At 42.1% G+C, this 17,462-nt stretch overlaps 1 protein-coding gene across 4 annotated transcripts in view; it reads left to right on the top strand.

The window, feature by feature from the left end:
* Positions 1–17,462, top strand: part of AGAP1 (ArfGAP with GTPase domain, ankyrin repeat and PH domain 1) — a 334,749-nt gene that overhangs the window by 54,242 nt on the left and 263,045 nt on the right. For all 4 annotated transcript variants that reach the window (XM_089671672.1, XM_089671674.1, XM_089671671.1 and 1 more), the window contains exon 2: positions 13,838–13,896. In XM_089671672.1, coding sequence (XP_089527798.1) covers positions 13,838–13,896 — 59 coding nt within the window. The remainder of the gene's footprint in view (positions 1–13,837; positions 13,897–17,462) is intronic.

Here is a 17,462-nt window from a genome sequence, read left to right as displayed (position 1 = left end):
TATAGGATGTGGATTGCACCAAAGATGCAACATGCAGGCACCGCAAAGTCAATGCTCCAAAAGACAGGGACAAGGCACTAGATCGAGATTTTTGTTTAATGATCTGTTTTGGTTTTCTACATTTATTTTAGTTTTACTACATTTTCCATGCAGTTATTTTGAGGATATAATTTAGTTTTACTGCAGTTACTGCATCCAACTACTTGTGAAACGTGTCCATTTAGTTACAGTAGGAAGTGATCTGTTCATCCAGTGCTGTCTGGGGACTTTACCAAAACAGGTCTAGACACATCTGCTTGCAGTCAGCTTTAGGGACAAATGGCACCACATGGGGTCTGAACACTGCTACATTTTTTAATACATTTTGTTGAACCATTGTGTTTCGTTTTATAATGAATTGAACACTCTCTATAAATAGGTTTAGTTAGGGCTCTTTCATACCACAAGATACAGAAAACACATGTGCATTGACATGCATCAATATATTGAGCTATATTTACTGCATGCTGAATTTCGCTTTAAATGTTTTTATGTACAGGCCACATCAAAGGTTACAATTCTCACTTTGGATTATATAACGTTGTGTTGTCGCATGTTGACCCACATTTTTGTGCATTGCATAAAAATGCTGCATGTCTGCATTTTCCCCCAGTGTACACCAAAGCAATTGTATAGTGTGAAAAGGGCACATCGGGATTTTTTTTTTTTTCAATGTCCTTGTGTTGAGTCTTCATTGATCACTGAAGGGCCAATGCACCTAATGTGAACAATTCCATACTGGGCATTCGCTACAGTGCAAATATACTGCACAGAAAAATAGTGTGTTCATGAGTGCAGTGAGTTATGTGTAAAGGCAAAACCATAGGTACATTTTCTGCTTTTTGACTTTTAAGGCTACATTCACACTAGCTTTGTCAGCAGGCGTTTGGGAAACGTTTTTAACACTTCTCAAACGCCTATGAAAATTCTGTACATGGCAGCACACAGTGCTGTTCACACGGAAGCTTTAGCGTTGCTTTGCTTCGCAGCAAACCTAACACCTCGTATCGAGTCAGGAGGAGTTGAAGCCTCCCATTCAAGTCTATGGTGCCGCTCCACAAACGCCTGCCAGGCGGTTACAACGCAGTTGCGAGGTGGTTGCGGAGCGTTAATATCATTTATCTTCATTATAGGAGTTTGTGGTGTGGTTTTAACGCTTGGCAAACGCCTATCAACCGCCTCAAAACCACGCATAGGGCGTTTTGGGAGCGTTAGAAATGCCTGTCAAACGCTATAGTTGCGTTTGGCAAGAGTTAGAAATAGTCAAGTGTGAACGAGCCCTAACAGTGGTGCGTGGCAGTGGTTCTCTAAGGCCTGTTGCACACTGTATTGATATTTGAGCATTAGCATTTCTGGATGTAATTTCATTCGTTTGTGTTATATGCAGGGGCGGACTGACCATTTGGAAACTCGGGCACTGCCCGAGGGACCGGGGTCCGTAGGGGGCCCCATGAGATGCCCCTGGTATCTTTTTCATAGGCTTTTTTGAGTTTGGGCAAGGACACAGGGGCCCCATGATCCCCTATTGCCTGAGGGCCCCATGAGTTGTCAGTCCACCCCTGGTTATATGTATTTGTGCAAAATGCGCATTTGTGCGTACAACACATTCCATATGGCAGAATTCAAAATATTTACACTTGTATTTGGGTGTATTCACCGGACTGGCTCAAAATACTGACCGGAAAAGCAGATTTTTTGGGGTTCTTTTACTCAAGAATCTGCAGCGCTGTGTGTTTGTGTACAGGCACATTGTAAACAACGGGATGCATTTTAGATCAGTAATTAAAAAAAAAACCCCAAAAACCTCTACTGAGCTTTTTCAAGATGCAGTTTGCAAGATGCCCAATTGCAGTCTATGGGTGTAAGCTGTGTGGTGTCATCTGTAACCTGCAGTATTGGTATTGGTGTCCGAGGGTGGCAGATGGACAATGTGGCTGTTGTCATAGCTTCACCTGTAGTAATGTTGCTGCATAATAAGGATACAAAGGATGTTTATAGATGACATTTCTCCATGCCATTCTATAAGAAGCTGGGACATTATTCTCATAATATATGTCCTAACTGCTAGGTGAAAATCCAGCAAAGTGTCCATACCATGGGAGCAATTGTCTGGTATTTTCATCCGGACTGGATAAAAGATGTTTAACTTAGAAAAAAGGTGCAGAGACTGATTGAGTAGACGCTTGGGAAGCAGTGATTAATGGAGAGGGAGTACCAAAAACAACCATTCAGCAACAATATCCGAGTGAAACAAGCTGAAAATCAGTTAGAAAACAGCTGAGAAGATACAAAAAGCTGCTGGTCTGGAGGAAAGAGAAAGGCTGTACAGATAAAGGGCTAGGTGGCCTTTAGCACCTGTGACTCTGGTAAAAGGGATCTGTGGATCATGAGACTTTGAGAATCACTGGTCTGTGCAGTACAATAGTAACAATACTTTTCTTGGTAACAAAGCTGCAGAGGAATTTCAGTCTGACTGGACAGTAACTTTCTTCTATAATACATATCTAAAAGTTCTAAAGTTGGCTGTACACGGCTCATTTTTTCTTTTTTTTAATTTTTTTTTGTTCAGCCAGCATCCAGAATGAAATAAAAAAAATTAAAGCACGCAATATATTATGCGATTTTGGTGGAAGGAAAGAAAATTGCTCAATTCTCCCATCAATACAGTCAGTGTTGATGGGGAATCTCTCCCGCAGTTTTGTGTTCTGCCAGCAGGGAGCCTTCCCTGCCAGCAGAAAACAATGTTTATTGTTAGCGGCTATAGCCACCAGCAGTGATTGCATGTAAAAAATTAATCAGGCTGGTTGGTTGTACCCAAGTCGATCAATGGATCAACTTGAGTACAACCAGCCTGCCCATAGATGGATCGAATCTCGGCCAGTTCACTAAGGACCAGCCAAGATTCGATCTATCTATGACCCGCTTAACAAATTCCTCCATCCACACAAATGGCGTAGCTGGAGGAATCCCCCCTCACTGGTATATTGTGTTGACAATAGGAAATGCTGCTATCAGAGTACACTGATTTGTGGCCACTGATGGGGAAATGTATTCCAGCTTGTTAATGTGACAGAAGTCAATCAAACATTCATCTTGTGTCGAACAAGGATGGTCATACAATGATTGAGATAAGGCCTGTCACTGTTGAACTGGACAAATTTTAATCTGTTCATGATCAGCTTAAAGCAAAACTAAACCCTCCTATCCATTACAGGAAAGCCTGCATCTTGGCCTCTGTTCGATCTACAGTTGCCATGGTGCTGCACATGTGATCATTTATGACACCAACCATTTGATGGCTTGATAGTTTGGTTGAGAACCCAAACATCTGTGGCATCCATGGCTTTATTTCCACTTTTAAAGTGGTTGTAAACCGTTCCATATACCCAGTGAAGTGACTGGCCTCCTGGCGGAGCTGAGAACCTCCCCTCCCCTCCTAAATACTGCTGGGACTTATGATATCATTTGCCTAGGTATGGAAACCAGGAAGTAACTGGAAAAAAATAAAAAGGTTAACACAAGTAAATAATAATATACCTTCATATCCATTTAGTAATGCTAGCAGCATAAGGATTAGAAATAGTCCATGTTGAGAGTGAAGTTCCACTTTAAGTATCTGTCCAGACCAGGATGATGAATACTGTCAATGCATAATTTTTTTCGTGTGCAGTATAGAAGGCATCCTTCCCATGATGCCTTTCTCTGCTGTGTACTAAATGGTATACTTGGTGAAATGTTATCAGCTAATATACCAGTAATATGATGCACTAGTAAACGCTGTTAGGCTCCATGCACACGGGACGTTTTGATAACGCTGGTAATGTTAGCTGTGTAAAGTCACATTAAAAATGTGAGTTTTTCAGATTTTTTTTAGCGTTTTTAAATTAGCATTTAGCGGTGTTTAGCAGCATTTTCTCATGTTTGCAGTTTTTAACAGGTTTTTTTTTGGTCAACAAAATTCAAAGACGCCAGTTTGTGGCAGTTTACTGCGTTTTGCTGCGTTAGAGCATTTTCTAGAGCTAAAAAACTCTTCTAGAAACCTACTAGTCCTGTTTTTTTTTTCCCAGCCAAAAAACGTCCCTGCCAAAAAACTTTGATTACAGTCTATGTGTTCATGGACACATAGGATAACATGCTGGGGGGTTTACTGGCTGTAGAAAAAACCGTCAAAATCCAAAAACAGCCGCTGTAAAAACGTCCTGTGTGCATAAGCACTTACAATCACTCCCATCAGTTTGAATGTCATTCGAAAGTACTATTCCACATGGCTGTTTCTTTTCTTCATCATTAGGAGCCGGCTGTCTCTTCCTAGTTCTTGCAGTTGGCCCCCTGATGACATCTTTTACATTACATGTTACCTTAGTATTGGGAGGTCCCCCCTCCCAGCCTCCTGAGATACACGTCATGCATCCCAGAAAGCTGCAGGGCCATTATTATTATTATTATACAGTATTTATAAAGCGCCAACAGTTCGCTCAGCGCTGTACATTACAATGGGAGACAGAGCATGCGACAGAACAATAACAATACAATGCGATACACGAGGGGTTCGAGGGGACTGTTCCTTGGAGCTTACAATCTAGGAGGGAGGAGATAGTGATACAGGAGGAAATAGCTGTGGGGGATGGAGTGGTAGGAAGAGTGGAGGAGGTCAGCAATTAGCAGGGGGTGGGGTAGGCTTCCCTGAAGAGGTGGGTTTTCAGGGTGCGCCTAAAGGAGAGGAGAGTAGGTGATAGTCTGATGAATTGGGGTAGGGAGTTCCAGAGTATGGGTGACGCCCTGGAGAAGTCCTGGAGGCGGGCATGGGAGGAGGAGACCAGGGAACTAGAGAGAAGGAGGTCTTGTGAGGAGCAGAGTGTGCGTTTTGGGTGGTATTTGGATATTAGGTCGGTGATGTAGTTTGGGGCAGTATTATGGACAGCTTTGTACGTAAGTGTTAGGATTTTGAATTTGATCCGTTGGGCAATCGGAAGCCAGTGGAGGGATTGGCAGAGGGGGGTGGCAGAAACGGAGCGGTTGGTAAGGTGGATGAGTCTGGCTGCCGTATTCAGGCCATAGGTGTGAGCTCTTGCACGATCTCCCAACATTATGGCAACATTGAGGCCTGGACCTGCATCTTCTCCAGTAAAGATGAGCTTTTAGTTATTCTTTTGCTTTTTATTAATCAATACCAGTAAAACTATGATCTTTGATATTTAATCTGACCTTTTTCAGTCTTCTATGTATTGTATGTATAATGATACAGAAATTAGTAAAAAAGAAAAATTGATCAGTTACTGTAAGCAATTTCTGTAGAAGGTGTTGGGAAAATGAAATTTAGAAGCCGATTTGTTGCTGTAAGCAAAATTTCTCCTTTTTTTGTGCAGTTTTCATCAGCCAGTCTGGTTCAGCATTGGCGATAAACAGCAGTGTGTGTAGCAGACTCAGGGACATTGCATGGCTCCTTTGTTTTATGCTGTTAACCTAGATGAATTCTGCTGATTTCTATTCTCTGTTTAGGATTTGCATTTCTCTCTGTTCTTCTGCTCATAGTGCCATGTCTGGAATCAATCCCGTATTTACATTTTAATCCCAGTAATCTGGATCTGTGTGTTCCCCTCACAGATGGTTTGAGTGGTGCTGTGTGTCAAACACCTCATTGATGTTTGATAATTAGTGTATGTTTATATTGCTCAATGATGCTATAAAAGGATCAAAGGGAAGTTTTTGTTCCACTTTCTTTTGTCTGCTTGCCTGCCATCAGCCCCCTGTTTTCCGAAGATTGTTTCATTTTAGTTTGGTCTTTGCTGATGTTGGATGGACATCCACTCTACCCATTCTAGAACGCGGAGTTTGCTTTTAGCTGGTTTTTAACCTGTGCCAGTGCACAAAATGATAACAAACTGAATCACTAACGGATGACCCTTCAGGACATATCTCCTTTTTCTGATGTTTTTCTTTGGTCTCTTGGGTAAACCAGTCCTGGCTGCATTTGGTGATGAGGAAGCTTTATATCCAGGGATTTGTGGCTTTGCTTTGATGCAGCAGGGGTTCATAAAAGCAAATTAAGTTCCTTCGAGTTTTACAAGGGCAGGCAGGTCTTGATGCTGTTGTGGGCTACATGCAACTCTTGGTAAGTTTAAATACTGGTTTGAAATCCAAAGGTTCTCAACTTTGTTAGTACCTTAAAAAAATAATTAAAGTCTAAATAAAATCAAGATATTTGGGCTGATTTAGTTATATCAAGCACAATTTGTGTATAGATGATCAACTCCTTGTTTAGGCTCATCATTTTCATGATAAGGAGGAGAATTGGCTACAAAACCACTCCGTCATATTTGGGTGACTGCCAGAGGCACAGGGATGATTTGAAAAGTTGAAATTTTTCTAAAATGATCATTTGGGTTATGTCATGTGTTGGTTAAAGTCTGCTCTTATATATGATAAAATGTATAAAATATGCTCTTGCATTTGTATTTTAACTAGGATCATAATCAGATTATTACTGACTGGCACAGATGCAGAAAATAACAGAGAAAGGGTTCCTTGCTGATTATCCTCTTTTATTCAGCTAATTTTTTTTTTTTTTTTTTAAATATTTTGTCATCTTTACCTTATGGATGCCATGGACCTCTGTATTATTGGATATTTTAGGTTTGCAAGCAAAAGAGTGTTCATCGCAGAACAGGAGATTTAGAGGATATTACAAATAATGATGTACTGTTTTAGTGGGTAGATTGTGGACCAGAGCAGAGAGTATGACAGCATGTGCAAGAAATAAGTGCAGAGGGTATGATGACAGTGAGCAATACGTGCAAGGAAATTAGCATGCTGGATATTGTGGTGGACACATGTTCCCCTGTTATATTTGCAAAATATGGCTACTTATATTGTAAAGTACTATGCAAACTGTTGGCGCCAGGGGTGGACTGGCAACTCATGGGGCCCCTGGGCAATAGGGAATCATGGAGCCCCTGTGTTCTTGCCCACACTCAAAGCACACCCAAAAAAGCCTATAAAAGGTACCAAGGGCATTTCATGGGGCCCCCTACTGGTCAGTCCTCCCCTGGTTGGTGCTATATAAATCCTGTATAATAATACTAGTAAAAAAATGTTAAGTACATGCAAAGGCTCCTGTATGATAGTTAAACAAGTCCAAAATCCAGGTATTGGGCTTGGAAGAATGCTCAAAGCCAGGGAAACAACTCACTCAGTCTTCAGGTAAAGGAGGTGCAGGTTGCCGAAGAAGCTCATCCAAAGTGATGAATATACAGGGTTAGAGAAGCACCGCACTCCTGACCACCCTGAGGTTAAAGGATGAGTTCACCTTCCACAACATGTTACACCCATGTGCCAGGGTGCAGTCTGTTACAAATGGACCAACCTGTGCTGCCCCCCTGTCTCTCGTTGTGGCAGCTATTATTATTATTATACAGGATTTATATAGCACCAACAGTTTGCTCAGCGCTGTACAATATAATGGGAGACAATACAGCAACAATACAGTTCAATACAAGAGGGTTAGGAGGGCCCTGCTCCTTGGAGCTTACAATCTAGGAAGTGGGGGATCTTCTTCCCCTGCTAGCTGTCACAATTTAAATAAAAGTGGCCATGCGGGGCTACGTTACTCATTCTCAGTATTCTGTGAATGGGAAAAATACAAATTCTGTCAACCTTTGTGGATGTTGGTTTGTAGTTCTGACAGGTTTGCAGGAGTCCTGTATGGTACCAGCGATCTGATTACTGATGCAATGCTTTCCAGGCTCCCAAAACAAAAAAATAGTACATTACCTGCAAAGAAATGTGCATTTATTATATTTTGTTAAAAAATGGTGAAGTTATCCTGCTTCGGTGGGTGGGGTGAAACGCGCCGGTGGCGCTTGGCTTCTGGCAGAGACTCATAGGCTGAGATACCACACTGACTGGTTGGGAGTGCAGTGCTTCTCTAACCCCATAAGGTCAAAATTCAGTTACTATATGATGCACATGCTTCATAAATGAAACAAACACATCCTTCACCTTCTTTGATCCTTATTTGTGTCCCACATGCTCCCCCTCCCAGACACTGCAGCTGACACATGGGCAGTGCTGTCAATTCAGAAAGCAGTGGGCAGTATAGGTGTAGCCAGGTGCTGATTGACAAGCTACAGGCTTGTGAATCAGCAGTGACAGTACCCTCTGCAACATCTCATCACACTGTAGTGCAAGAAGACTCAGTACATGACAGTGGCAACTATGCTTTGATATTCCAAGTAGGGCAGCATTATTGCCACATCACAGGAAGCTGCATTACTTAGACACCACTGGCAGGATCAATAGGTATTTGTCTTTTTAGTGGGACTAAAGATGGCTACACATTATACAATTTTCTTGGACAATTTTTCCTTTTGTTTTACCAAAAACCACCTAATATGAAGTCAAATCTAAACAATACTTTCAATTTGTATCCAATCAGGCAGGCCGTGGCACTACACAAAAATTGTAAAAGAAAATTGCACAATGAAACCTGTAAGTGCTGATACACATTATTTTAAATTTGAATTCAATTTTGTTAATGAAAACTATTTCATGAAGACACTTGGCTAAAGCTTCTTTGGCCATACTTCTCTTCTGGGTCACAGAAGGTCACTTGTGGTCTTGGATTTGCCAACAGTGGGCTAAAGTCTATTGTTGACTAACATCACAATGCTGGTCCAAGCTCTGGAGGGATCCCAACAATAATTTTGGGCTTCATGTAGGTACCTGACTGGCAGCTGGTTGAGCTTTCAGCACGCTGCTGAGAGCCAGAGCCAGCCACTCCTGATCCAGTGGCAGGGGCAGACCAGAGAGTGGTGACTGAGTCACTGGTCTCTACACAGAGCAGAGCGAGAACTGAGTGATCAGCAGTCATGTGATCATTCAGTTATTGTGCTTAGAGCTGGCAAGGGGCTACAAAAAATCAGACCGATGCTGTCCCCCCGAGGTTTATGGCAGACTCACCTGTTAGAAGACGCCCTCCAGCGCTGCACTGCTGTTAGCGCTCTAGCTGATCCCTGACTTTTCCGTCTTTTCAGTCTTTCTTCTGAGTGTTTGGCTGCTTGAATGGCCAAGCTGCGTTGGGGTCACCCTTGTGCATGTGCACAGGAGTCCCTTCAGTATGGCACTTGGTGGTACTGTAAATGTACTCTGAATGGCACATGTGCGGCTCACTTTACATTACTGCTGACAGGCATGAAGAAGCATTTATGATAGAAGACACAGGGTTCTGTCATAGAAACCCTATCTATCGTCAAATGTTATTTTTTGTACTTTAATTCTGCTTTAATGTACATTATGATGCTAAACTGTACATTTCAATAAAAAACTGTAAAATTGGGGATGTTTCAAAACCTCTTAGTCCGTTAGTGTTAAATGACCACCAGCTTCATTTTTATATAAACCAGCAACTGCATTCTATCAGGTGAACTTTCAGTAGTGTAACGTTCAAAAGGATGACTGTGCTGCCCTTGTGATGGACTCGGTTGGCTAGAGCAGCCTTTCTCAACCAGGGTGCCCAGGCACCCTGGGGTGGCTTGGGGTTTCTTCAGGAGTGCCTTGTAAAAATATCTAAAAATTGCCCAAAACAAGTCAGTGGATGGAACAAGCCGGTCTTTTAGTTACACAAAGCCACAGGTTGTCATTGTGCATCATTACGACCTTCTAGCCGCTGGTGTTCTGACAACCAATAACATCAATTGATAAGGAGGATGTCAGCTGCCTGCACAACATCCTAGTTTGACCCTCCCCTGCCCCTCTCCATCAGTGCTGGGGTCACATTAACTCAGTGATGGAGAAAAACCGAGGGAGAAGAGAAACACTGGAATACTAGTCAGTACCAGTGTGCAGAAGTGTATTTGCTTTGGAAGAATAAATCACCTCTAATGTTGGGTGTCCTATGTGTGTGGATGTTGCTGCGTTATATAAAACTATTAGAATAGTTTTTCACATTTTAGAATGGGGTGCCCTTTTAAAATTATGGACATTTAGGGTGCCTCGGGGCTGTCCATAATTTTAAAGGGTTCCTTGACTGAGAAAAGGTTGAGAAACACTGGGCTAGAGTTATAAAGTGGATATCTCAGCATGCTAAAAGGCTAAGAATCTGATGAGCTGTTCATGTTTGTCCTGTATGAAAATATTCAGAGTGGTCTTGCCCGTCTACTTTAGTCTTCTTCTCACTGTTATCTCCATTTGTTGGCTTCCTTCCTTTACATTTTGGGTTTGCTGTGTCTGTTCTAGTTGTTATTGGCAGCTATTTGGGCTTGCTTTGCTTCTTTCCAGGATTGTTTTGTATCCTTTTGTTTTCTGGAGTTTTAATTCACAAGATTGGGATTTTGTGGTTTTGTGAAATTTTCTTGTGATGAGCCGTGAGTTGGACAGTATCTATCGCAGAGCCAGGATGTTCTTGTAGCGGATGCTTTGTATGCTTTCCAGAAAAGATCATATCGCATCCGTATCTGGGTTAGACTTCGCTGAACAAGAGCCTGCTGCTGCCTGACCCAGACACAATGAATGATCTATCAGATGGAGCTGGATTTCCCACCACCCCAATAATAATTTTATTTTCAGTATACCCTTGTGCTAAAACCATTGTCACTAATACCGGCGTGCATATATAAAATCTTATATGGTTAAAAAATTTCATCTCATTTTTGTTGATTAGTTGCAATACAGATGTGCTGTGATGTAAGCTGCAGAGTTGTTTTGTTTAGCAATTGTTGCTGAGCTAGTTAATGGGAAAACTGCAGAGTGGCCAATAGGAAGGATGCTATGATGCGATTTTGGACAGCTTGGAAATACTGAAGTCTATGGCTACTCCAGCTGTGGATTTTGGTCCTGGCAACGTTTGTTGTCCCTTGTGGGCGTGTATGGAATGACAAGGAAAGGGGGATATTTTGTATCCAGGCTGTTTGGCTGTGGAACGCAGAATTCAGTTTGCTGGGCTCTGGAACATTTCCTTAAAATGCACAGTGTAAGTGACTTAATAAAAAGGAGAAGGAAGGGTTTATTGTCCAAAGCACTAGATTCCTGCCTCTGTGAAACATGTAAAAAAAATCAAATAACTGACTGACTGCAGTGATGAACACTTCTTTCTTGTTATGAATGTGTTTGGCATAAGACATAAGAGATATGACATAAGACTCCTTACCTGGATCTAAGCCTCTTGGTATTTCCCATGTCTTTCCTCTATGACATTATAATAATAAAATCATGTTTGTTGTCTGGCCCTAATCCAACTTTCCCCGAGGATCACTGAGCGGCAGCAATCTGCTCTGGCTAACTGTAACGATTGTTAATAATGTGGTTATCCAGACAGCTTTTGCATCTCCTCAATTTAAATTATTTCTGACAAAGGGTTTCCCATTAATGGATAAAAAAAAGAAAAAATGCTTCAGCTAAGAATGCAGTGTCCAGTCTTGGAAGTTGCTCCAATGGCTTCAACGAGTGGATTCCACCAAGCACTGAGCATATGGAACATGATGAAGCACAATTCAGCTGCACTAATTGTACATGCACATGGCTTTCTGAAAATACACCAACTAATGTGCAGGATCTTCAGTCTGAAGTCCCAGAATAGGCCATGCTGGCACTTTAGGTTTCTTGAAAATGGCACACTGAGCACCAAGTATGGGGAGGGGGCATCAATTGTTATTCAAAATGTCTAATTTTTCACCATGCTCTCTTGAGTGTGTCTAAGCTGAGCCACGACACATGTATTCCTCAGTCTTCTGTTTTGTTCACAACATTAACTGTTAGCCATTACCCGGATAAAGGACTTTTGGGGTTAAATGTTCAACAACAGAGCCTGAGGTTTTGTATAGTTTAGTGTTTAATATTCAGCATACAGTTGTGGCCAAAATTATTCAACCCCCAATGCTGTAAAGGGGTTTAGGGACTATAGTGTACATTTGGAATTGTATTCAGAATCAAATCCTACAAGGACGTTGTAACTACCCAAATGCAACTAAAATGACATCAATTGTTTATGTAATACAGTAGTAAATGGTTCTTATGTGGTTTCTTCATTGCCACAATTATTCAACCCCTTAAAGACTACCACTCTGAAGAACAGAGGTTCATACAGGTGCTTTCCATCAGGTATTGAAAACACCTGTGGATGTCACCGAGCAGCAATCAAGCATAATAAGCACCAATTAGGCAGCTTTAAAATGACTGTGATACTCAGCTCCTTCTAGACATTTACTGGTGTGGTTACAAACATGGTGAAGGCAAGAGAATGGTCCAGGAAGACAAGAGAAGAGGTGATTTCTCTTCACAGGAAGGGCAATGGCTATAAGAAGATTGCAAAGATGTTAAACATACCAAGAGACACCTTAGGAAGCATCATTCGCAAATTCAAGGCAAAGGGCACTGTTGAAACGCTACCTGGTCGTGGCAGAAAGAAGATGCTGACTTCGACTGCTGTGCGCTACCTGAAGCGTAGAGTGGAGAGAAGTCCCCGTGTGACTGCTGAGGAACTGAGAAAAGATTTGTCAGATGTGGGTACAGAAGTTTCAGCCCAGACAATAAGACGCACACTGCGTAATGAAGGCCTCCGTGCCAGAACTCCCAGGCGTACCCCCTTGCTGTCTCCAAAGAATAAGAAGAGTCGACTGCAGTATGCCAAAAGCCATGTGGACAAACCACAAAAGTTGTGGGATAGTGTTCTGTGGACTGATGAAACAAAATTAGAACTGTTTGGGCCCATGGATCAACGCTATGTTTGGAGGAGGAAGAACAAGGCCTATGATGAAAAGAACACCTTGCCTACTGTGAAGCATGGTGGAGGGTCAATCATGCTTTGGGGCTGTTTTGCTTCTGCAGGTACAGGGAAGCTTCAGCGTGTGCAAGGTACCATGAATTCTCTTCAGTACCAGGAGATATTGGATGGAAACGTGATGCAGTCCGTCACACACCTGAGGCTTGGGAGACGTTGGACCTTTCAACAGGACAATGATCCCAAGCATACCTCCAAGTCCACTAGAGCATGGTTGCAGAGGAAAGGCTGGAACATTTTGGAGTGGCCATCGCAGTCACCAGACTTAAATCCGATTGAGAACCTCTGGTGGGACTTAAAGAAAGCAGTTGCAGTGCGCAAGCCTAAGAATGTGACTGAACTGGAGGCCTTTGCCCATGAAGAATGGGCGAAGATACCCGTAGATCGCTGCAAGACACTTGTGTCAAGCTATGCTTCACGTTTAAAAGCTGTTATAACTGTAAAAGGATGCTGTACTAAGTACTAAGATTGAATGTCACTTGGGGGTTGAATAAAACTGATAATGCTGTGAGCACAGAAAAGACATTTGTGGTTATTTCATTATAACTGTTATGTTATATTTGTCTGACCTACAAGTGCCTCTTTAATGTAAATGTAAGCAAGATGACTGAATGATCAAAAGCAATGTCAAACTGGCCAAAACACTCAATTTCAGTGGGGGTTGAATAATTTTGGCCACAACTGTAACTTAGAGTTCACCTTGATGTTCTCGATTAAAGAATCTCTCTGATGTCTCTGCACCCCAAGGCTCTTGAATTACTGCATATTTTCATACATACCACAAAGAGGTTGGCGCTGATTTGCTGTGTTTCTAAAGAAAAAAATGGGAGCGAAACTAGGACATGGAGTAGAAAGAAAAATGCATTAAATGCCTCCTTGCTTGGAGCTGCAAGGCCTTTTATACATCTGGTATGCAATGAATGTCTTGTTTCTTTTCACTATTTGTGACATTTATAGATGTGTTTACATGTTGGTTTTATTACAGTGAACTGCTTGTCTAATAGTTTAATATTCCATTTTTTTCAGATGCCTTTGTAAATAGTCAGGAATGGACACTAAGCCGAGCTGTTCCAGAGCTCAAAGTGGTGAGTACCAAGAGTGTTGCATGTACATTAAATACACATTGTGATTTTGTTAATTAGTGGCTTTAAAACTTCAGATATCTGATGACTTCTTGATCTCTACAAGCGATTATCTCCCCAGTAGCCCACACACATTATCCACTTGAAGCCACCAAGTCACATTATCCACCAAGCCTTTTCTGGCCTTTTTTTTATGTATGACAATCAGTTTTTTTTGCAAGAAAATTTCTTACAACCCCCAAACATTGTATATTTTTTCAAGCAGGGGCCCTAGAGAATAAATTGGTGAGTGCTGCAATATTTTCATGTCACACAGTATTTACACAGCGGTTTTTCAAATACAATGTTTTGGAAAAAAAATACGTTATTGAATTTTAAAACAAGAAAAAACACAATACATAACCAAATTGTTTTGGTAATATATAAAAGATGATGTCAGATAAAGATGTCACGCTTTAAAATTGTATACATTCTTGCAATGGCAATGAACAACATAAATTTTACTATTCATAGGTGACGCTTTAAAAGGATTTACAGATTACCACTTTAGATTCATACAGGAGGTCCAGTGCTAGAATTACTGCCCATGGTCTGACATTCATGGTGATACCTCACATGTGTGGTATGTTTGTGTGTTTGCGTATATGCGTGACTGATCGACCGTTTGCCTTTGCATGCGAGCAGGGGCAGACTGACCATTTGGAAACTCGGGCACTGCCCGAGGGCCCAGGGTCAGTAGGGGGCCCCATGAGATGCCCCTGGTACCTTTTTCGGAGGCTTTTTTGAGTTTGGGCAAGGACACAGGGGCCCCATGATCCCCTATTACCCGGGGGCCCCATGAGTTGTCAGTCCGCCCCTGCACGCGAGCCCTGCGGGTTGGGGGTGATTTAGATATGTTTGTTATTTTTACACTTAATTTAAATTTTTTATTTTTAAGCACTTTTATTGCTGTCAAAAGGAATGTAAACATCAATTCTGACAGGTACTCTTTATGGAGAGATTTGAGGTCTAGAAGATCAGTGTGATCAAATCTCTTCATTTTAACAAATGGAATCATTTAAATCTGGGGAAACTGGAAGTGATGTATGCTCATCGCTTCCAGGTTTCCTATATCGTAGAGGCAAACAGAGACGTTCCGGTCTTTGCTTGCCTCTATGATCAGCCAACAGAAGCACCAGCTGGTTGGTTGGGTGGTACCGCTGGGACAGGACAGCCTGATAAAGCCATGGGAGGGTTGTCCCATCCTGCTGCTTGTAAAAGCGATCCAGCGGCTAGTTAGCTGCTAGGATTGCTTTTACAAGAGAGATGACTGTCGGTTCTAACAATGGTACCGGGATGATGCCTGTGGCTGCGGGCATCACCCCGGTATAACCACTTGAAGTCCAGCGACATACAGGTATGTCACTGGTCCACAAGTGGTTAAACGGTCAAAGGTTTGTTGGCACCTGACCATCACAACTACACTTTTTCTGTTCTAAAATCACCACGTTCCTTTGCACAAAGCCCAGTCCATAATAACATAGTTTGATAGTTTGTGTGAGGGAACTCGAGAGGCTTGCACAGACATCAATAATGTTGAACATTTTTGGGATGGATGCCAATCTCCTCTCCCAACATCAGTACCTGACTCTCTCAGATGCTATATATGATGAATGGGCAGACAATCTCACGGACAAACGTTCCAAAATCTTATGGACAGCATTTACAGAAAAGTGGAAGCAGTTATAGACACAGAGGTTTGTAGTGTGATGTACCTCTGTTTTTGGAATGGGATATCCTACTAAATGTGTGATGATCAGGTGTCACCAAACTTTTTGTCCTTATGATATATACAAGCACTTACAACACACTACCTCTAGGTAGTATTTATTGATATTTAGACATATGCCCCTTAAAATGGAACTATACTCGCCTCCGATCCGGCGATGCACTGTCCTGGAGCTCTCCGCCTGGCTGCTGACATCTTTGTTTGCTTTCAGGTCCCGAACGGAGGCCGCCATCTTTGGCCAGGCGGGATGACATCACTCCCGTGCATGTGTGGGAGTTCCTACTAATTCAGCTTTGCCGAATTTGCACAATGAGCTGCGCCTGCATTGCTCGCTGTACAGGGGTGGACAGGCAGGTAGGTAGCTTTAATGCAGATGAGACAAAGCATGTCTCATCTGCATTAAAAATCCTACCTGTCTGCTCATTTTTAATCTTTAGCTAAAGTTCCACTTTAATGAAGGTAGATACAGTCAGGTCCATAAATATTGGGACATCGACACAATTCTAACATTTTTGGCTCTATACACCACCACAATGGATTTGAAATGAAACGTACAAGATGTGCTTTAACTGCAGACTGTCAGCTTTAATTTGAGGGTATTTACATCCAAATCAGGTGAGCGGTGTAGGAATTACAACGGTTTGCATTTGTGCCTCCCACTTGTTAAGGGACCAAAAGTAATGGGACAGAATAATAATCATAAATTAACTTTCACTTTTTAATACTTGTTTGCAAATCCTTTGCAGTCAATTACAGCCTGAAGTCTGGAACACATAGACATCACAGACGCTGGGTTTCATCCCTGGTGATGCTCTGCCAGGCCTCTACTGCAACTGTCTTCAGTTCCTGCTTGTTCTTGGGGCATTTTCCCTTCAGTTTTGTCTGCAGCAAGTGAAATGCATGCTCAAACGGATTCAGGTCAGGTGATTGACTTGGCCATTGCATAACATTCCACTTTTTTCCCTTAAACTCTTTGGTTGCTTTTGCAGTATGCTTTGGGTCATTGTCCATCTGCACTGTGAAGCGGCGTCCAATGAGTTCTGAAGCATTTGGCTGAATATGAGCAGATAATATTCCCGAAACACTTCAGAATTCATCCTGCTGCTTTTGTCAGCAGTCACATCATCAATAAATACAAGAGAACCAGTTCCGTTGGCAGCCATACATGCCCACGCCATGACACTACCACCACCATGCTTCACTGATGAGGTGGTATGCTTAGGATCATGAGCAGTTCCTTTCCTTCTCCATACTCTTCTCTTCCCATCACTCTGGTACAAGTTGATCTTGGTCTCATCTGTCCATAGGATGTTGTTCCAGAACTGTGAAGGCTTTTTTAGATGTCGTTTGGCAAACTCTAATCTGGCCTTCCTGTTTTTGAGGCTCAACAATGGTTTACATCTTGTGGTGAACCCTCTGTATTCACTCTGGGGAAGTCTTCTCTTGATTGTTGACTTTGACACACATACACCTACCTCCTGGAGAGTGTTCTTGATCTGGCCAACTGTTGTGAAGGGTGGTTTCTTCACCAGGGAAAGAATTCTTTGGTCATTCACCACAGTTGTTTTCCGTGGTCTTCCGGGTCTTTTGGTGTTGCTGAGCTCATCGGTGCATTCCTTCTTTTTAAGAATGTTCCAAACAGTTGTTTTGGCCATGCCTAATGTTTTTGCTATCTCTCTGATGGGTTTGTTTTGTTTTTTCAGCCTAATGATGGCTTGCTTCACTGATAGTGACAGCTCTTTGGATCTCTTCTTGAGAGTTGACAGCAACAGATTCCAAATGCAAATAGCACACTTGAAAT

This window comes from Staurois parvus, unplaced genomic scaffold (assembly GCF_062004578.1).
Source record: "Staurois parvus isolate SC_StPar_1 unplaced genomic scaffold, SC_StPar_1.0 ptg000113l, whole genome shotgun sequence".
Taxonomy (NCBI): domain Eukaryota; kingdom Metazoa; phylum Chordata; class Amphibia; order Anura; family Ranidae; genus Staurois; species Staurois parvus.
Note: the sequence above shows the minus strand (reverse complement) of the source record. Positions and strands in the feature narration are given on the sequence as shown.